The following is a 22071-nucleotide window of genomic DNA, read 5'->3' on the forward strand; positions in this document are numbered from 1 at the left end:
ATTTTCCTGTGAAAAATTCGGACAATATATTCATGTATTCTTTATCTATGACATAATAAACACTCTTGAGATAATCGATAGTCACTCAAAGCTATTCCAATCTCCTGATCCATTTTAGATTTAAGTTTAAAGAACAGTGTTTTGGGGTCCTGAAGTCTTAAAGTGAAACAGTTTTTATAAGATTCGTAATCCCTCCAACATTCCTTGATAATTTATTGAAGTGCTCTGACGATTTCAGTAACAATAGAGTTAGTCTTTTTATTCCAATGACGAAAGTGTATCGTCCAACTAAAAAGTTGCTGCAGTCAATATGAGTCTGTTCTGGTTGTTTAAATTCACCCCTGGTCTAATCTATTTACAGTTCCACAATTAATTGATTTATGCTGTTGCACTAACCAAAACAATGGTATCATATGTTGGTTTCGGAATTCAACTTAGATTAAATTTTGGTGATTAAGTGATTTTGATATTTTTACTGATCAATAAATATGTATAAGGGGTATATGCTTCTAGTATAAGGGCAAGAGTGTGTTATCCCCATTTGCTTTTCAATAACTACAGTAAAAATGCCAGACACAATGTTAAAGGAACTAACCAGATTCGATTACTTTATGTGCAAACATTCACAGCTTTATTTAATGAGGTAGTTTTTATAACAGCGTATAAATAGCATTTCAATGGCATTAGATGGATTATTGATCATTGGCGCAATCAAAATTTAAAATTAGATAATAACTTTGTCTCTGCAATCTGCACTACACTACTGGTCAAGCAGTTTACATTTAATTTAATAGTTACTAAAATTTCAATGTTTCTGCCTCTTTGATGAACTTCAGCTGAAAGTGTTAACAGATGAAAGTATCAGTTCACTTTGTATTACATGTCGTAGCGCAATCTGCCGTATCCAATATCAAACACTCTAACATCAAGAACAATTTATAAATAAAAAATTAATTAAATAAACTATATAAATCGGACCAAATCATGAATCTAAACCATTCTCGAATCCCCTTCAACACACACTCAAAATTTCATCAAAATAGGTCCAGTCGTTTAGGAGGAGTTTAGTCACATACACAAGAACACAAGAAATATATATAAAGATTTATATGTAACCTTTAAACCCCCTTTAACCCCCTTACCCTAGATATATCTTGCAACTCTAGTTTTGCGAACAAGCGTCACACCCGAGATATGCCGTGCAACTGTGGTTTGTGGACAATTGCCAGCCCGAGTATACTCATTTCCATATTATCAGCTGTTTTAATTTTATTGTATCAGCTGTTATACTGAGTTACTTGGTGTTCTGTTATGTTAGAAATGTTTAAAAGATAGCTGTCCAGTTGTTGGTGTAATCTTGTGGATATTACTCAAACTACTTGGACGCCACGTACTTGGTATCAAACACAAGTCCAAGAATGTTTACGTTGCTTTTTTACGAAGTGTTTCCCAATGCTTATTCATAGATATGTATGTGATTAGAGGTAATATGTTGTAATTATTTGACAAATTGACTTTATTTGAAAAGTTTGTAAAGATTGAAAATTGTTTAGTCTATTTATTAAACTTTAAATAACGTGTTATGTCAATAACTTCTAAAAATGGGAAAAAATACTCTGCACTGGAGGGATTTTAGAGTGTAACTAAGCTCGACGAATGTAACTAATTCAAGTGTCGTGAATCCAGGAACGTGGCAGTTAAGAGAGTTAACAGGTGTATGTTATGAGGCTTGCAATGTTTCATACTGCTGATTTGTTTCATCGTATAGACAAAATCAACTGATCAACAATCTAAATATAACTTACAGTTTAATAGATCTGTGGAAATTATGTATGAAGTGATTGCTCTAATGGTATTTTCTCCCACCCTTATGTTTCATGAGACTTGCTTGCAATGTTCACAGATCTACGAGGGACTGATATCTACTTTAGAGCAGTCAGCGGACGATGATCGTGTCGTGTTGACGGTGTTAACTGGAAGTGGCGACTATTATAGCAGTGGAAACGATTTCTCACTTCCACAAATAACTGACATGAAGGCATTTTTTAAAGACTCAACAGACATTGTAGGGTAAGTAATTAATTATATGTATATATCAGTTTTACTTTAAGTTGCCAGTGAACTTTCCTTGTCACTTTTTTAGACCTATTTGGAAATAAAGTATGCAAGAAAGAAAAGTTATTAGTATATTTATAAACCTAGTGCTTTCATTTGTAAAAGATGACAATGTAATTTTAAAGTAATTTCAATAAATTTTCGTAACATGGCCTAAAATGTAAGAACATGTGGAAGAATGTCTAAAATAACACACTATTATGTTACCCCAGCATTAGTTGTATATATAAAATTAATAAAAGCTATATAGAATTTTACCACCATTTTGCTAAACATTAAAACTGCATGGTCAAAACATGTTGGAGTCATCAAGCCATAATAAATTATACACAATAATTTCAAGCTTGCTCTTTTTAATTGCTTGTAGACAGCGGATTTGTGGTCGATTTTAACAGGAAAATATAGAGTACGGATTATATCAGTACTATATCAGATCCGTACCTACCGTTCCAAGGAAGAATGACACCCTTACATGGCCCTCTCCTACCTAATTACTTATCTCGCCCTTTCCAGAAACAATTTACAGAGCAGTCACTTTTCAAAGTATAAAATAGTGTAGTTTGTGTTCAGCTTACTTTACATGTGCAAGTACTTAGAAGTTTAAATAATCCTACTCTACACTGAGAGCTGTGGATTCAGTCTTGATGGTGTCAAAGGCACGCTACTCTATACTGAGAGCGATGGATCCAGTCTTGATGGTGCCAGAGGTAAGCTACTCTATACTGAGAGCGATGGATTCAGTCTTGATGGTGTCAGAGGCACGCTACTCTATACTGAGAGATGTGGATTCAGTCCTGATGGTGTCAGAGGCACGCTACTCTATACTGAGAGCGATGGATTCAGTCTTGATGGTGTCAGAGGCACGCTACTCTATACTGAGAGCTGTGGATTCAGTCTTGATGGTGTCAGAGGCACGCTACTCTATACTGAGAGCTGTGGATTCAGTCTTGATGGTGTCAGAGGCACGCTACTCTATACTGAGAACGGCGGATTCAGTCTTGATGGTGTCAGAGGCACGCTACTCTATACTGAGAACGTCGTATTCAGTCTTGATGGTGTCAGAGGCACGCTACTCTATACTGGGAGCTGTGGATTCAGTCTTGATGGTGTCAGAGGCACGCTACTCTATACTGAGAGCGATGGATTCAGTCTTGATGGTGTCAGAGGCTCGCTACTCTATACTGAGAGCTGTGGATTCAGTCTTGATGGTGTCAGAGGCACGCTATTCTATACTGAGAGCGGTGGATTCAGTCTTGATGGTGTCAGAGGCACGCTACTCTATACTGAGAGTTGTGGATTCAGTCTTGATGGTGTCAGAGGCATGCAACTCTATACTGAGAGCGGTGGATTCAGTCTTGAAGGTGTCAGAGGCACGCTAATCTATACTGAGAGCTGTGGATTCAGTCTTGATGGTATTAGAAGAATGCAACTCTATAATGAGTGCGGTGGATTTAGTCTTAATGGTTTCACAGGCACGCTACTCTATACTGAGAGCGGTGGATTCAGTCTTGATGGTGTCAGATGCACGCTACTCTATACTGAGAGCGGTGGATTCAGTTTTGATGGTGTCAGAGGCACGCTACTCTATACTGAGAGCGGTGGATTCAGTCTTGATGGTGTCAGAGGCATGCTACTCTATACTGAGAGCGGTGGATTCAGTCTTGATGGTGTCAGAGGCATGCTACTCTATACTGGGAGTGGTGGATTCAGTCTTGTAATGCACATATGCAGATGACTGAAGGATGGAGAACTTTTTTATTGGTTGAAACTTAACTAATTATGGATTAATCTGACCAATCAATAACCAATATGGCTTTTTTTATCAGAGGCTGTCACATTTTCAATATTCTATCCATGTACACTGGAAATAATTAGTCTGGGCTCGCGGCTCTGGCACTACTAGCCGTTCAACTAAGGTTCGGCTCGGTCGAGGTTCTATTTCGCTGTCACGCGCAACGTTTCACAAAACTCATTCCATTTAATACATGAAATGAGCATTTTGCCATTACTTTATCGTAATAAAATTTATATCAAATTAAAGAACACATTCTTGTCTTTCCAACCAATACGTATAAAAAATGTCAATTCTAAAATAATAATGTCTAAATTAGTAAAAACCAAGTACAGTTTTAGTTTGGTTAATTTTATGACATGAAATTTTCGCTCTGCGAGGAAGTTTTTTATTATTCTGTCAGTATCAAACTTCCCGTGGAAAAGTTTTAGAAAATCGATTAAACTGCATTTTTTGTCTAAAAAACTTTTTTCTACGACCCCTCATTCCGGGGGAAATTAAGCGTTATCTTAATATTTATAAACACTCGGCGCGCGAGCTTCTCCCAGTCTCAGTACGGTCTTCAGTTCTTTTAGCGTGAAAGCAATGACATTTTGGCTTACATATAAACCTCACCTAATATATTTTCTAGGATAAAATAAGGATAAAAGTTTAGTTTTAACATTTTAAATCTTAAACTGTCTTTAAATGGCTTAAATATAAAGCTAGATCCTTACATAATAGAATAGAACAGAACAGTGTTGTATTCAACATTCTCCACAGTTTTGTAATGACAGAAGTAATTTAAAACATGTTAATAAATAATAATAAAATATGTACAAAGTTAATACATACGCTTCAATCCAAATCTTCAATGCCGCTCAAATCACCCAAGTCTTCAATGCCGCTCAAGTCATCTGGCACGTTTTCACTGCTTTCACTGTCACTGCTGCCGAGTGAAATTATCATTGATTCCACGAGATTGTCGATTTGGGGCTCAGCTGAAGCATAATCATTTTCAATTTTTTTTACGTGTTCGCACTTTCTGGCCCATTCCTCTGCACCTATAAGTGAAAACTTTTCTTCCGCTAAAGACTTAATACTTGAAAAACTGCACTGAATATTTCTACTGGCTACGTAGTTTTTCACTTCAGCCCAAATGAGTTCAATAGGGTTTAAGTCCGGGTGGTATGGTGGGAGCCGAAGCACAACATGTCCTCCACTGCTGGTCACTAGTTCATCAAGCTCATACCTAACAAATCTCGGTTTATTTAGGAGAATAATCCTGTACAGCTCCGGGACTAGCAAATCATCCGAAAAAGGTATTTGATGTTTAGAAAGCCAATCTTTCATCAATTGTTTCTTACTTTTTGAAGTAGGTGCTTTGTCTTTTTGTACATTGTGATAGGGGGCGTTATCAACAACAATAACTGATCTTGGTGGTATGTTAGGCAGAAGTTTTTCTCTCATCCATTTCATCATTGATTCCGTATTCACGTTATCGTGGTAATCACCCGAATGACTCGATGCCTTCCACATTGTCAATGCATTGGGAACAAAACCAGCTTCACTTCCTGCGTGTATCATGATCAACCGTTCCCCTTTCGAAATGGGAACACGCATTCCTTTAGTTGATTCGTCAGACCACGATGAACTTGACACGTGACTTGTCAGTATATAAGACTCGTCTAAGTATATAATTGGACGTCCTTCATCTCTGTAACGTTTGAGTGCTCTTAAATACGAAATTCTTTTTTCTCTTATTTCATTAGTCTCGATCAAAAGCTTGCGGTTATTTTGTGTCCTTCTCCACCGAAAACCAAGTTCTTTAAGAATGTTGTTGAGGCTTGATTTTGATCCTTTAAAGTCGATCCGCTGTTTCAATTCTTCATGTAACAAAGATACAGTTGGTAGCTTGTTTTTTAGAAGATGGAACTCGTACACAACTCGCCTTATCAGAGCTTTGTCAAAGTCATCCAATCCTGTAATAGGCTTTTTACGATTCCTTTTCAATTTGTTTGGGGTGAGAAAGCTACTTTCACCATTGTCATTATTAACGGTTAAATTTTTAAGCTCTTTATTAATTCTTGAGATTTCACGTTCTGAGACGCCTGTAGCTACTGCTGTTCGGACACGGGCCTTTGCCAAGGGAATACTTAAAGTTTTTTCATCAGCCTCCTTTTTCATGAATGTATATACATTACTGACAATTTCACGACTTTGACTGTGCAAAACTCTACCCTTCAGTTTTGATTTCACGCGGTCACACATATTGCTTATGAAGTAAGCTTCTTACTAAAACAAAATAACACAATACAAAAACACTGAACGTAATAATTATTCACAGTTAACTGCACACAGTAAATACACACAGCTTAGAACAACTCACTGTTAATACTGAAGTTTAGCGATGCTCACTCTATGACAACAGATGTCACACTGGTATTATATTGTTTGGAGGAAAGGTTTGCTGGAGGGAAAGATGAGTCACAAGTCAGCCAAGCCCTTCCGGCTGGCCCGACCTTGAAGTCCGCCACCGTGGCGCGGGCGTGATGTTTTCAGGAATGACCGATTCACACACCCCTCTTCCCCCCGCGCCATAGCCTACCACCGACCGGCCGCGCGCCCAGACTAATTATTTCCAGTGTATTCTGTTGAGGTTATTGTCATTCTTGATTATTCCATTTTTTTCTTATTATCCCTTGATAAAATGAAACTTTTGCATGAATTATTTTATATAACATGAATATAGTTGTAATGTAGTGACTATTTTTAAAAACATGAGACACTCTTCAATGTACAACGTTCCAAAAAATGAATGAATTTAGAATTATAGTCTATTTTCTTAAATAAGTCTATCATTTTCTGTTTGGTCTCTCGACCATTAGCTCATCCAAATTTAAATATATACCCATTTGTAATTTGTTTTATTTTTATTTATCATCTGTTGGTGTTAAACTAAACAAATATTCGTGTATCATAAAAAAAATAATTTTCCTCATTGTTTCAGAAAGTTTGTCGCAGCATTTATTGACTACCCTAAACTGCTGATTGCTGTAGTTAATGGCCCAGCATTAGGCATTGCTGCTACAACTTTAGCCCTGTGTGATGTGGTCTATGCCTCTGACAAGGTATGACTGACTAACTGCACTACTTGATGTTGTTAATGGCCCAGCATTGGGCATTACTGCTACAACTTTAGCCCTGTGTGATGTGGTCTATGCCTCTGACAAGGTATGACTGACTAACTGCACTACTTGATGTTGTTAATGGCCCAGCATTGGGCATTGCTGCTACAACTTTAGCCCTGTGTGATGTGGTCTATGCCTCTGACAAGGTATGACTGACTAACTGCACTACTTGATGTTGTTAATGGCCCAGCATTGGGTGTTACTGCTACAACTTTAGCCCTGTGTGATGTGGTCTATGCCTCTGATAAGGTATGACTGATTAACTTCACTACTTGATGTTGTTAATGGCCCAGCATTGGGCATTGCTGCTGCAACTGTATTACGGAATATTAACTTTTATGTGGACAATCAATTTCACTCAATAATAAAAATCAATACCCTTTAATAGATAGAAATGCTAGTGAAGACCCTGATTTTCTGCCATTTCAATTACTGTAGCGTAGTTATAAATGACATGACGGTTGAGCTTTCGGATGGATTACAACGTGCTCAAAATTATTTTGTTCGCTTTATCTTCAACCTTAGACGATATGACCATATATCAATCAGTTACATCTGCTAAAACTGAATCTACTGTCAGTTCCACATTCTTAGCATGTCACATTTTGTATAATAATTATTCCTCTTCTTATTTGTCTGAACACTTTTCTTTTATTTCTGAAACAAGCAATTGGAATACTCAACGTGGAGCCTCCTTGTTATCTATTCCTGTTCATAGATATTGTATTAAATTATTCTAGTAAATGATTCACAGTCTATGCTTGTTGACTCTGGAATAATCTCCCGGATCATATCAAGGTATTCGTAGTCGGGAATGATATCAGGAGGTGGTTAAGTACCATGTGTTTCGGGCCTCGTTGGGTAAACGATTTCCTATCATAGGGTATGGGGCGATGGCTTGTTATGAATGGTGATGGATGAATGTCTGTTAATTTCCTTCCAGTGTTTATTTTATTTATTTATTTTTAACTTTATGGAGAACCTCCTTTTCATTTTATTATTTTATATAAATATAGATTATAATTTTTGTATATAAAACAGTAATGTAGGCTATACTGTGGCTCTGTTTTACACTAAAAGTATCGCTTATAAATGTATAGTTAGGTGTAAGAGAGAACTTAACAGTCCTAACCTCCCCAATTAAATATGTTTTTCTTTGTGTTCAATAAAGACATTTCCATTTCATTTCATTTTCATTTTTAAATATATGTTTCTCACTGCAAGAATTAGAATCAATGTTGTCATGTACAACAAACTCTGCTCCAGGTCCAGATGATGTGCACTATCCGATGGTGTGGATACTATCCGCACTAGGTAAGGAAGTTCTCTTAACACTGTACAATAGTGTTTGAGAAACGCACTTTCCCAAAAGCTTAGCATGGATCACACGTTATCCCTTTTCACAAACCAGAGCAAGATAAAGTGTCTCCTTCAAGTTACTGGCTTGTTTTGCTCATCTTCTGCCTGTCAAATCTTCTGGAGCGGATGGTCAACCGAAGGGTTGTTTGGTTTCTTGAAAAGAACAATATCTTTTCAGAAGAGCATTGCGGCTTTTGCCAAGGACGATCAATGTTGGAGCTCTTAGTTTCCCTGAAGACCTACATACACAACGTTCACCTTGAGTGGAAGTAAGTTTTCACACGATTGCACTGATTTTGCTTCGGAATCATCCATCATAATCTTTTAGCTGGTTTTTCCAGCATGGCGTAGTATATTTGTTTAACCTTTAGAATGTGTTGTTTCATTCTATTGGAGATTCTGGTCCATGTTTATTATCAGCCCTAATAAAAACTAGCTCTATAATATCCAAAATAGTGTATGTGTTACAAGGGAACCGTGTAACCAAAAAATCGAAAAATTGTCAATTTTCAGGTTATAATTTAAAATAATTCTACTCTTTTTCCTGTTTAAAATGATGTATAAATTATAAAAATATGATAAGTATAAATGCTTGAAACAGTTTTTTGAAGTTTGCTATACACTGAGAAATTTTCCATTGAGGCGAATCATCATGGTGTAAATATCAGCAAAATAAAGAAAAATATGACCATACTTCACATTTTCATCTGCCTGAAGCTATCATGGAGGTTGTAAAGCCTATATACAAGGATCTAGCTGCACCTGATTTACTAAAAAAATGCTTGCATGGAAAAAGCCAGAACCCCAATGAATCCTTCAACAATGTAGTATGGAACCGAATTCCGAAGAATACATTTGTTCTACTAAAAACACTTCAACTGGGAGCTTATGATGCAGTTAGTGCCTTCAACAAAGGAAACATCAGCAAGTGCTTGGTTCTGAATAATTTGGGTCTTCAAGTTGGAAAACACTCTGCAAAAGTATTCAAAACCTTTGATGACCAGCGCAGATATGGAGAGCAGATCGACTAAATGCAGAAATTCAATAAAAAGCCAGACAGTCAAAACAACTATCTAAAAAGAAACTGGAGGAGTTGTATGCTGAGGAAGAGTGGCCAGACCAACCATCATATGCATCTGGATCGTATTAAATAAATAGGTAATGTCAAAAATTCTCTTTGTTTTCTTTCTTTTGCGTTTTCCGAAAGTTTACTTTTTTATTATGTATGTACCTTTTTCTCAGCAACCATACAAGATATCAAGATACAGTTTTTGTTGTTGTTTGTCTTATATCCTTCTACATTTTTATAACTTTTGGTTGTTGTAAATTATACCTAAACATTTTTTACAAAATTAAAACTATTTTTTTAAAATAATTTTGTTTACACTTACAAAAAAAATTAACAAAACTCCTACTATGAACCAATTATTACAAAAAGTTATAAATGTGTACAAAAAGGTGTATAGTACATAGGGTAAAAATTTCAAGCACACATTTTTTATAGTTTTTGAGAAAAAGGTACATAAAGTTGGCAAAATTAACATGGGAAGGATAGAGGTTACGTGGTCCCCTTAATATGGTGTTTGTTCATAGGCATGGTTCCAAACACCTTTCACACAGCTAGGGTTGGTGCCCGAAGGTTGTTCTTCTGTCACATTCCCACACATCATGGGCTCCAAGGTATGTTGTCTTTATTTTATCTAGTCATTAGATATCCTCCATCATATGTAGTTAATTTTTCATTGATAACTAACTGTACCAGTGTTTCCTCCAACAATTTCTATCTTTATCTAATCCTCTTTAGTTTTATTTCTGTGTATTTTTATGTAATATATTAGCTGCATATGCGTGTTTTATGTATTTTTAACTAAAAATTTAATCCGTAAAGAAAATTATAGTATTATATTAACCCATTGCGGATCACTGACGAGCTGGGCTCGTCACGCAGCGGCTGGGCCTGACGAGCTCAGGTTGCAAAAGCGGTCTGCTTTTAAATTTCCCTCCAAATAGTTCTTTTAATGTCTGATAGATTGGGCGATCGTCTTCACTTGTCAACTAAGAGTATTTAACAACGGTCTACGTTTAGAGTTTTCAAAAGTTTTATAAATATCCTACAGATCGCAGTTGTATGTCGAGTTGAAAAATCATTCATATGAGTTTACTCTCTGCTTTTTAGCGCTTCTGATTGGGTGTTTTCCTCAGTTGTTATTATAATACTTTTGAGGTTAGTGACACAATGAAAAGACGCAGACGTACATGTTGGCGGGTTTAGTCTAGACAATGGCCCGGATGTTGTAATCGCTTCGCCTGAGCCGCTCTGTTTAGACTATGATTCAGACATCATCCCTGCCACCCCGTAACCTTGCTCGCGTGTTATCGTTCCTACATCATGGATACCCTAGCAGGCCCATTTTCCATCTGAACGAATACCTTCACAGTTGAATTTTCTAGTATACGACAGCGAGAGATACTGTGCGGCTGCTGACCGTAAATTAATTCGTGCCCGCTGGTGCCCACATGCCAAAACAATACGATCCGCAATGGGTTAAGAGCCTATCTAATTCCATTGTGATTTTATGGATGTTTTTGTAAAATGTTACACAATTGCTGAAAAATGCCAAGCCTATTTCAGTAGTACCTTGAGATAAATCTCTGGCATTTTTCAGACAACCTTTTTTTATTGTGCTCCGGCACCAAAAGAGTTAAATACACGTTCTTATTCACTTCATGTGATATCATTATTAAATATAGGCCCAAATATATCCCTCAGGGGTAGTCGGCTGTCGGACTACACGGGGAGGCCTCCCCTTTCTTCGGGGAGGCTGGGCGACCCCGGGGCTACCTGAGCCTAGCTGTGAGACTCTCCTCACAGTCCTTCTAGAGCTAAAGGTCTTTCTTCTCTCTTTCGGATCTTAGCTCGACATCTTTTATCTTTTTCTGGGCAAATCTCACCCACCTCTTCTTTTCTTCGACCCCACGTGGGTGTCACTTCCTCCTTTCTTTTCGACCGGCGCATACCGGAGAACCCGGGGAGTGTCCCTGAATTGTCGCAGGGACTGATGGTGTGCTTTGCACTGCCGATGGTGTTTTCCTCTGGTATGACGCCAGGAGCCAGCCCCTTCGGGCCCTAGTCAGGAAGTGCGCCATGGATGCAGAGGTCGGACTCTGCATTGCTACGGTCGGCCCCCGGCACGTCAGGTTTCCGGTGCTGGGAGTACGGAGGTCGGGCCCCAGGGAACTGGGGTAGAGGCTCAGTCCTCGAGGGTACACCCGTTCCCGATTTTTCCGGGCCGCCCTTGTCGCACGATGCGCTGGTAAACCTAAAGTATGGAATTGCAAAAACCCATCGACAACGATACAGAAAGGTTGGAGAAAGAATTCCCCCCCTCTCCCTTTCGTGTACTGCAGACCCGTTTGCTAAGAGTAGTCGTTTATTAAGGTCCCCTCCTTCGCGACCCTCATAGCGAGACTCCGCCTTCGGCATCTCTGCAGGCCATGGCTTCCTGTGCCTTCACAAGAGACGGGTACACCGGTTGTCTCTGATGAGTTTCAGTCGGAGGAGACACCAGTCAGAAGTCAGGAAATATTTTTTTCCCTTGGCTTTCCCCGATGGGAAGAACATGGAGTATGCGGCGGACACCATCTTCACGGAGGTAAAGAGGATGAAAGACGTCCTTCTCGACATGCGAGCAGCTACGTCGAGACAAAAGAGCCTAAGCACGGCAGTCAGGAACGGCATGATCTCTCTGGAGTCGTCTCTAGATCTGATCGGTACATTTTGGCAGGTCTGGAAGATATCGATGGAGAGACTGCAGAGAGAAAGTTGCGGAGAAAGAGACTCAGTGCCCCATCACCATCTATGGTTGGCAGCAAGCCTCTACTACGGCTGGAAAAGAGCGGCCGGAAGTCCCCCTGAACATCCAAGGGAGGAAAAGCGGCAGAGAGACGCCGGAGAGCCTGCCTTCTGCCAACGAGACAGAAGAGAGCGAGTTTCGCCCGGTAGTCTCAAAAAAGAAAAAAAAAAAAAAAAGGAAAGCGAAGGGCCGTAGATAAGAGCGGGAAGAGGCAAGACCTACCTCCACCACCTCCCCCACAAGTAAAGAAGCCGGAGAAACTCCCGCGTTCCAGGCCTGGGAGGCAGGTGGTGATTGTCAAGCCTAAAAGCTGGCAAGTCATACGCCGAGATTCTTGGTGCAATGAGGGCTGGAGTTACTCCCGAAGAGGTCAGGCACCGTGGTACGCCACATAAGGAAGACTGTCACGGGAGGAGTATTACTGGGAAATCGCAAAAATGCGACGACAGAAGGAAACTTCCAGGAGGCGATACAGAAGGCGGCGGTGGGCGACAGGGGCGATGTTCGCTCCATTGTTCCTAAGGCAAGGCTAGAGATCCTAGATCTGGATGCCTTGACCACCGAAGCCGACATCTCGGACGCCCTAAGCAGGGAGTTTCCTGTCCTTGGTGGCGAAATTAGGGTTAACCTCTTCAAGCCTAACCGGCAAGAACAGAGAAGGCCGTGGTTGAGCTGCTCGAGAGTGACTCCTTGACAGTTACTCAAAAGGGGAAGATCAAGGTCGGGTGGGTCGTGTCTGCCGGATTCGGGGCCGTGTGGAGGTGGACAGATGCTTCCGCTGTCTCGGCTACGGTCACACTAGGAGGAACTGTTCCGGACCGGATAGGAGCAGTAACTGCTGGAAATGCGGCAGCGCCGAACACAAGGCGGCGGTTTGCAACAGGGGCTCCTTCTTGCGTCTTATGTACCGGAAACCCCTGGATCAAAGACAGATCATGTTTCCAGGATCAGGTGCCTGCGGGGTTTTCAAGAAAGCCCTGGACGACAGGAAAGCCCGTGCTAGGCCACGAAAATGATCCGATTTATCCAGGCCAATCTGCAGAGATGTCACGCTGCGGACGCAATCCTTGAACAGCTGGCCTGTGAGACCAAAGCCCAGATTAGTGATCGTCAGTGAACCCGTCCGAACCAAAACCCAGCTCATCTTGGTTTTACGATGGACTCGGCACTGCGGCTGTTTGGATCGCAGACAGTCGTGGGGTCCGCGTACTGAGTCATGGTTCCGGTGACGGTTTATGTCTGGGTTAAGTTGAACAGCGTTACCATTTACAGTGTGTACCTCTCCCCCAATTACTCCGCGCGAGAGTACCTGGAAAGGTTGGAAGCGCTGGAAGACAGTCTCCGAAGCGTCCCTGGGCGTGTTATAGTGGCGGGTGACTTCAACGCCCGTGCGGTCGAATGGGGTATATGCCCGTGACTAACGTGAGGGGAAGACATATTTTGGAGATGGTCCTCGAGACTCGATTTGGAAAGTCGCGAATAGAGGGACAAGGCCGACCTTCCGAAGCACTCTCGGTGAGTCAATACCAGGACATTACGATGGTATCGGCCGATTTGTTTCCTTTAGTAGCGGAATGGCGAGTGATGGACGTCTACACTGCTAGTGACCACGAGTTCATCGCTTTCCATCTCATCGATAATCGGCTGCCGCGGCTAGCGAATACCCGATACACTCTTGGCTGGAATCTGGCTAAGCTGGACAGGGGGAAAACTTGTCGAGCAGCTAGATCGTAGTATCGAGGCTGGTGTTCCGGGGTTTCCCGAGTCCACTGAAACAGCTGAGGTTGAGGCTTATATCGACTCTTCCATGAAACTGATAGAACACGCTTGCAATTCGTCAATGCCTCGGAAACGACCTTACCGGGGCCGTCGTCAAGCTCTTCTGGTGGACGGACGAAATTGGCGAGCTCAGGAGAACTGCACTAATGTGCAGACGTAGAGCGCAGCGAGCTCGAAAACCGGCCTGAAGCTATAACTAAGGTCGGCAGAGCACAAGGCTGCTAAGAAAGCTCTGAGTGCAGCAATTCGTTTGAGCAAAGCACGATGCTGGCGTGAGCTCTGCCAGGAAGTGGACTCGGACCCTTGGGAAGAGGATACAAACTGTGCGAAAAAAGCTAGGAGGAATAGGGAAAAGCACGGAAATGCCTGCTGGAATGATTTCGACGATCGTGGAAGCTCTCTTCCCAAGTCACCCTGTAAGGCGGGAGGAGAGAGTAGCGAGACCGGTACCAGACGTTCCCATTTTTACGGAGCAGGAGCTTGTAGCGGCGGTGTCTACCATGCGCAACAAGAAGGCTCCTGGACCTGATGGCATTCCAGCTGAGGTTTTGAAGATTGTGGCGGCGAGTTATCCGCTCTTGCTGCTGAAACATGTTTAATGCATGTTTGGTAGCGGGTGTGTTCCCGTCGCGCTGGAAGGTTGCTAGGTTGGCGCTGATCAGCAAAGGCAAAAGTGATCCGAACTCCCCGTCGGCATACAGGCCACTTTGTATGCTTGACACCGCGGGGAAGCTCTATGAAAGGTTTGCTGAAACCCAGGTTGCTGTCGTCCATCGAAGCCGCCGGAGATCTCTCTCCCCGGCAGCATGGCTTTCGAAAGCGACACTCAACTCTGAACGCCATTACAGAGGTGATCAGTGCCGTCCAGCAGGCCGAAACAGCTTGTCACCAGGCTCGGCCGATTGTGCTGTTGGTTACACTTGACGTAAAAAACGCGTTTAACTCTGCTCGGTGGGAGGACATGCTAGAGGCGTTGCAGCGGGACTTCAGTGTGCCCGACTATCTCCTGGTCATTGTGCAGGACTACCTGAAGAACCGACGGCTATTGTATGAAACCAAAGACGGAAGGAGAACAAAAGAGGTCACTGCCGGTGCGGCTCAAGGGTCTATTCTCGGCCCAGACCTATGGAATGTTTCATACGATGGTTTGCTTCGCCTCGAGATGCCCCACGACGTCTACCTCGTGGGTTATGCTGATGACGTGGCTGCAGTCATCACGGCGAGGACGCCGGACTTGGCACAGTTACGCCTTAATCAGGTAATGATTCGGTCAATGCCTGGATGACGAGCCATGGACTTGAGCTGGCGGTCTCCAAGACCGAAATCGTTATGCTCACTCGACGGAGAATCCCCACTCTGATCTCTATGAATGTGGGGGGTGTCGAGGTTCGGACAAGGACTGCGGCGAGAGTACCTGGGTGTGTTTACTCGACTGCCGTCTTCGGTATTGGGAGCACATTCAGGCGGTGTGTGACAAAGCCTCTAAGGTGGTTATGTCTCTCGGCAGGCTGATGGCTAACGTAGGAAGCCCTAGGTCAAGTAAGAGACGCTCCTCCATGTCTACTGTAAACTCAACCCTTCTGTATGGCGCAGAGGTTTGGGCGGGTGTCATGGAGGATAAGGCGACACAGTCAAAAGCTGTTATCGGTACAGAGAAGAGCGGCACTTAGGGTCGCCTGCGCCTATCGCACCGTTTTCCGGTTCAGCCGTGGCGGTCGTGGCTGGGGTGATTCCTATTGACCTGCTGGCCATCGAGAGACAGGACCGTCTTCCGGGAGGCTGCCGAGCGGGGTAGAAAGGATGCCTTGGCTGCTGCCAGGGCGAGACTCTGCAGGTTTGGCAGCGGAGGTGGACGGAAGGATTGGACGGCCGCTGGACCTTCCGTCTCATTCGAGAGCTTCAATCCTGGATAGATCGTGGCCACGGGGGAGATAGATTTCTACCTGTGTCAGTTCCTGACGGGGCACGGTTACTTTAGGAAGTACCTCTACAGGATGGGAAAAGTCAGGTCGCCTCGGTGTGCTTACTGCCCGGAGGAAGATGATGATGTTCATCACACCTTCTTCGCTTGCGGCGCTTCACCGAGGCCAGGCAAACGCTCGCCACCACAGTTGGTGATGTTACGGCAGAGACCATTGTGGAGATGATGCTGCAGAATGAGGACGCCTGGAATGCAGTCACCACTCACGTACATGCGATCCTTCATCAGAAGCGTGAAGACGGATGCCTGGCTGACCCCTAGCTTCCGAAACAAGTAGTTTTGTCCTGGTTGAGACATAAGACACACGGACCAGGCAAGATGTCATCCGAAAGGGTTCCGGCCTGGGCTCTCCGTGGCCCGTAGGGGGTTTAGTGGGTAGTCCGCAAGGGAGTCCCACACTCCGTGCGCCAAATGCATTCCCCCTACGTAAAAAAAAAAAAAAAAAAAAAAAATTATTAAATATAATTCACATAAGGAAGTATGGCACATATATCCAACCGAGTTTTGTTACCATTCAAATCCTTCATCATTAAAAATAAACTTTTGGATAGAGTTTGTAAGATTGACAAATTGTTCATTCATACATTTTTGTTTGAATATTTTTGCTCCATACAATATAGGAGAAATAATTGTAACAATGAATAACAGAATTTTAATTTTAAACATATTTTAAGTGGAACTTTGAACATGGTTAATTTTACCTTTCTGCACCATATACTTATAAGTTAATATATGTTTACTGTACGTTTTAATAACTTGAGTTGACATTCTGTTAGGCCAGCAGATTGCTATATCTGAACGAGAAGATGACAGCCGATGAAGCGTTGGCTTGTGGTTTTGTCACACAGGTATTTCCTGACGCCCAAATAGAAGCCCAAACGTCAGCAAAAATAAGAGAACACGCAAAGCTGCCATTACAGGTAGGCACACTTTATATTGTCGATTAGCTCAACTCTCGGACTGAACCATAGTGAGTTTGATCATTTTTGTCACTATTTATTTAAACATTGATACATTTATAAATTATTACAGTGACAGATAATAATCTTTTGAATGAAAATAATATTTATAATGAGCCATATACAGGAAGTTGTAAATTCTAGCAGTAGTTCACTGTAAATGCATAATTATTACACAAAAATGCTAAATGCCTCCTGTTCAATTTTACACTATCTTATTCATTTAGCCTTACGCAGTCAATGCTACAATGTTACTGTTATATAAATTTTGCAATTAACTGGTGTCAAAATATCACCAATACCAGTAGTCTTTTAAATTGCTTTAGGGACATGTTATATCAGTGCAGGTAAGGTAAAGAAGTCAACTCTGTATTTTATCTCTTCATCTCACTACATCTGATACCATGACTGAAGTTTGTCTTATATTCTTACAAAGCTATCAGTTATTAAAATTCAACTTTCTCCTTGTCTAAAAATAATACTTACAAATACAGTTCACTTCATAAATAAACAAAAACCCATTTCCCCAATTTTGTATTGTCTCCTACCAAATTTATTTGAGTAAACTTACAAACATTCTAATTTTAATACGATTATATGTAGTTTGTTATATAAAAATAAATGTTGTTTGTTTTAGTCCCTAATGCTATCTAAACAACTGGTGCGGAAATGGAACAAACAACACTTACATGAAGTGAACAGGACGGAGTGCCAAGCACTTGCCCAGCGTTTCGTGTCCGAAGATTTCTTCAATGCTTTGTTATCATTTAAGGAAAGGAAGAGCAAGCTGTGAGAATATTTCATATCTAGATTATTTCTATGTTCAAAAAAGTAATTTCCTTCTAGACATTGTAGACATAAATTATATTTTTATGTTACTTGCATTTTTACAGTATTTTTGGAAAAAAACTTATCTTACATCACAAAGCTAAAGAAAGCTTATATTTTATACTAGATGGGTTGTAGATTTTGTATTCGTATTGTTTTTGAACATATACTTTACTTATCATGACCCTCATATACCCTGTGGGGTAACGTCTTCCAGAGTGTTTTTTTCTAAGTTACCAGTTTTATTTTATGTTTTCCATGTTTCAAACAAGAAAAACCAAACTACATCACATACTGATGTTATATATGGCATAAGCTTTTGAAATTGTTAGTTATTTATACAAATTTAAATGTTTTATATTAGGTGTAGTATAGCTGGTACTTTGGGATTAAACCGACCACACCAGTATGAAGAACGCAAAAATATAAATTTATAGAAATAAAAATGATAGAACGAAAAAACAACTGTTTAATTACATAATTACAAAAATTTCCAGGTATTGTGATCGGTATTGTTGTCGCTGTTATCTTATCTTTCTCGATAATCCCGATTAGGGCAGGGCGCGGCATCACATGATTTGCACGGTACATAATTGCCTTTCCATTACAATTCAATTTATATTTCTGATCAGCCCCTCTAGAATTTGATATTTTACTGATAGGTACTATCTCGAGGGATGTTTTTCTTTCGTCGACATCAGCGCGGGCTTCGGCCGGAGGCACTCGCATTTTGGGTGGCGCAGTATGATAAAGAATAAAAACAAGTTTTGAGTGTTTTTTCAATAAAGAGTTTAGTTTTAGTTTGGTAATGTTTGTTTTTGTTGATTTTTTGTGTTTGTAGAAATGTAGAGGTAAGTACAACAAAGTGGAGAAATGTAGAGGTAAGTACAACAAAGTGACGCACCAGCTGAACGGGCGGCGAGACTCTGCAACCACGTTATCTACTAGACCGCTCAACTTTGACCTCTGTCTGAGGGTGGGGAGGGGTTTGCGATAAGACAATTCCTGTTTTATATTGATGAAATATTGTTCTACGCTAATCTAGTAATCAGTAGAAGCAAAATGTCAAATAACGATTCATGTCTGGGTGTGGTCGGTATAATCTCAAAGTACCGTATAGCTATAAAAATGTAAAAGTCTGTGTAGCTGTAATTTACATAAGGTTTAGTATATCTCATAATTAAGTTTGTTGTGGCAAAGATGTGCGATAATGTACCGATTGGTGCAGGAGGAGTTCGGATAATCGAACATTTCTTGTTTTTTATTCAGGCTAGTGGAATGGGTGAGACAAATAAAACACATTATTGGACTGAAGAGTATATGCTACAATACTTTTTAATGTTAGTATTGCAATATGTATAATATATACATATATGAAGTAGGATTTGCACATACATTACATATAATTTTTTTGGTTTATAGTGATTTGAATGTAATAAAAACATTTACAAAATATAAAATATAGTTGAACGTTTGTTTGCTTAAACTTTGAGACTGGTTTTTTTGCCACCAATTCAATGTGCATTTTAAAGACAAAGGACAGTGCTTGATCCATTTGCACCTTGTTTTAAGTTTGACATAAAGACTAAGCACAGTTCGTTTATGTTTCGCCGACATTGTTAGATCACACAGCACAGCAAACAATAGTGCGGACAGTGTATGTGTCTGCTCTGATGTCGGCGGTACAAAGTGAGGTTAGGTGTACAGGTGGACGCCGGACAGCTACGCCGCACGTTTGTTCATTTCGTCAACAAATTACCAAATTCAATAAAAAACGCTCCAACGCCCAAGGTGTTAAAAACTCGTTTGAAACGCTTTTTAGTGTCACAAGCATTTTATAATGTAGACGAGTTTTTAGCATATGATTGGGAGACCACCAATTAAAAAGACTGACTGAATCCGTCGCTGGAAGTGGGAATCATTGGCGAATGAATGGATGTATGTAAATTTGTAAATTGTATGTCTGAATGAGATCTATTGTGGGGTGTATGACAAAATTCTAGCAAGTAAAAAGTTGACTTTTGCCATGCATTATAGAATGTTCCGGCAATAGAAATCTGATTTGATTTTATTTGTGTAATGACAGCTCAGTGGGAATTTTGGTTTCACACTACTGTCTGAAGCGCTTACGGTTAACTGATGTTTTGAATAATTGGTTTTCGGATAATTGATGCTCCACTGCATATTTATACCAATTTATTATATCATGTTCTATTTACTCCATACGTCAAAAAAGTATATAAGAAGAACTTATCAGTTACTTATGATAAATTTAAGTAACTGTCTGAACTTTCATTTGTACTTAAGCAGAGTTAAAAAAATTAAAAATTGATATATAATTTTCCTATAAAATCCGGTGAGCTCAAAAACAGAATAGCTCCATATACGAGGGTCGTCCAGAAAGTAAAGAACGTTTTGTTATAAGTCAATAAAAACAAAAGATAAGAGCATGAAAATTTATTTATAAATACTTATAAACTTACTCTATTTTTCTACAAAATCGCCGGAACTGTCAAGGCACTTGTTGTAGCGTGGCATCAGTTTTTTCTATACCGACGTTATACTGTTCTGCCGCCAAGGAATGAAGCCACGTTTTTACTCCTTCTTTGAGGTCTTCGTCACCCAAAAAGTTTTTTCCGCCTAAAAACACTTTCAACTTTGGAAACAAGTGATAGTCACTCGGAGCCAGATCTGGACTATACGGAGGGTGTCCGAAGATTTGCCATTTGAAAGAATTGAGTTCTGCTTTGGTTCGTGCACTGCAATGAGGCCGAGCATTGTCGTGGATCAGCACCACTTTCGACGACAGCATTCCGCGTCGTTTGTTCTAAATAGCGCGGCGAAGCCGATGCAAGGTCTCGATGTAGGCCTCTGAGTTGATTGTTTCGCCTCTCGGCATGAACTCCACATGGATTAGGCCTTTTCGGTCCCAAAAAACTGTTGCCATCAAGTTCCTGGTGTTCAAATTTGGTTTTTCTTTCCTGTTTTTTGTTGGTGAATTCGAGTGATGCCATTCCATTGACTGGAGCTTTGTCACTGTAAACTGCCTTAATTTGTCTATAAATTTCAATAGGTCGAACATTCTGTGCATTCAGAAACCGTATCACACTACGCAGTTCACACTTGGCGGGATTTTCAATTAACGCCGCCATTTTAAACTTTCACAGGAGACGCAAACGTGACCTCACGGTACCGCTACTCAGCTCACACTGAGGCAGAAGGTGTGGCTAACGAACAAGCTATCTACCGCGGTGGTGGGTGAACTGCGCCGCCCGTGATGCGCAATCGTTCTTTACTTTCTGGACGACCCTCGTAACGTGGGTTTTCTATAATATTGTGACCTTAACACGTTTTATGTACTGTGAAAATTTGGTCAGTCACTAACGAAAGTGTGTAACACATATCAGATGAAAACTAGCCTACATAACACAACTCACCCATATTATGTTAATTTAGGGGTGGTTCCATTCTGATATTCGATACCTCGATTCTTAGCGACAATTCTCTATACCACGGCTCTTTTCACTATGTTCCAATACCAATAATTTCATAGTATTTCACTGTAAAATAATGTGTTGAAGCTAAATAACTCTATTCACGGTTGACAGCTGATCGGCAGAACGCAAATTACTGATCAAGAAAACGTGTTTCAAGTTGGCAAAACAGTCACAAGCTAACAAAAGACAATCAAATAGCAAGAGTTTCCCAATGTGTCCTTGCTCATTGGATAACTTTTAAGTGTGGGTGTTGAGTTCAGCTCCATTTCACGTACCACTTATTGGCAAGTTATGTGGAACCCTTCCCACCATAGCTATGTTAAGTTTAGAAAACATGGTTGTTCCACCGTGCATTGGGATCGCATCTCAAACTAATCCACTCAATTGTGCAACTGATGAGACAGTGTGAACACTTCTTCATCTGGATTACACTTGATTTTGTAGTCAAAGTGTCTCTGATGTCGAAACAATACAAACATTTTGTTTAGAGGTTATTTGCCATGGGCTTTTTTAGATCTCTTCAGATAGATGTGGACTCCAGACGCTGCACTAAGTGGAAGGTGAATGAAACTAAACTCAACATTCACATTGAATTAACTTTTCCCTTCAGACGTTTCGTCTCAAGTGTGGATTATCTCTTAAAATACCCACTCTGTAAAGAAGTTTTCTCAGATATCACACCCTGTAATTTGACTAACTATCGGAGAATATAAGTGTCTGCTTGTGGAGAGATGATC

General features: G+C 40.7%; 1 protein-coding gene across 2 annotated transcripts in view; it reads left to right on the forward strand.

Moving 5' to 3' along the window:
* Positions 1–17893, forward strand: part of LOC124353568 (enoyl-CoA delta isomerase 2-like) — a 28453-nt gene extending 10560 nt beyond the window's left edge. For both annotated transcript variants that reach the window (XM_046803464.1, XM_046803465.1), the window contains 5 exons: positions 1904–2070; positions 6897–7017; positions 10030–10116; positions 16827–16970; positions 17647–17893. In XM_046803464.1, coding sequence (XP_046659420.1) covers positions 1904–2070; positions 6897–7017; positions 10030–10116; positions 16827–16970; positions 17647–17802 — 675 coding nt within the window. In that variant the 3' untranslated portion in view covers positions 17803–17893. The remainder of the gene's footprint in view (positions 1–1903; positions 2071–6896; positions 7018–10029; positions 10117–16826; positions 16971–17646) is intronic.
* The last annotated feature ends 4178 nt before the right edge of the window (positions 17894–22071 follow it).

Source organism: Homalodisca vitripennis, chromosome 2, assembly GCF_021130785.1.
Source record: "Homalodisca vitripennis isolate AUS2020 chromosome 2, UT_GWSS_2.1, whole genome shotgun sequence".
NCBI classification, from domain to species: Eukaryota; Metazoa; Arthropoda; class Insecta; order Hemiptera; family Cicadellidae; genus Homalodisca; species Homalodisca vitripennis.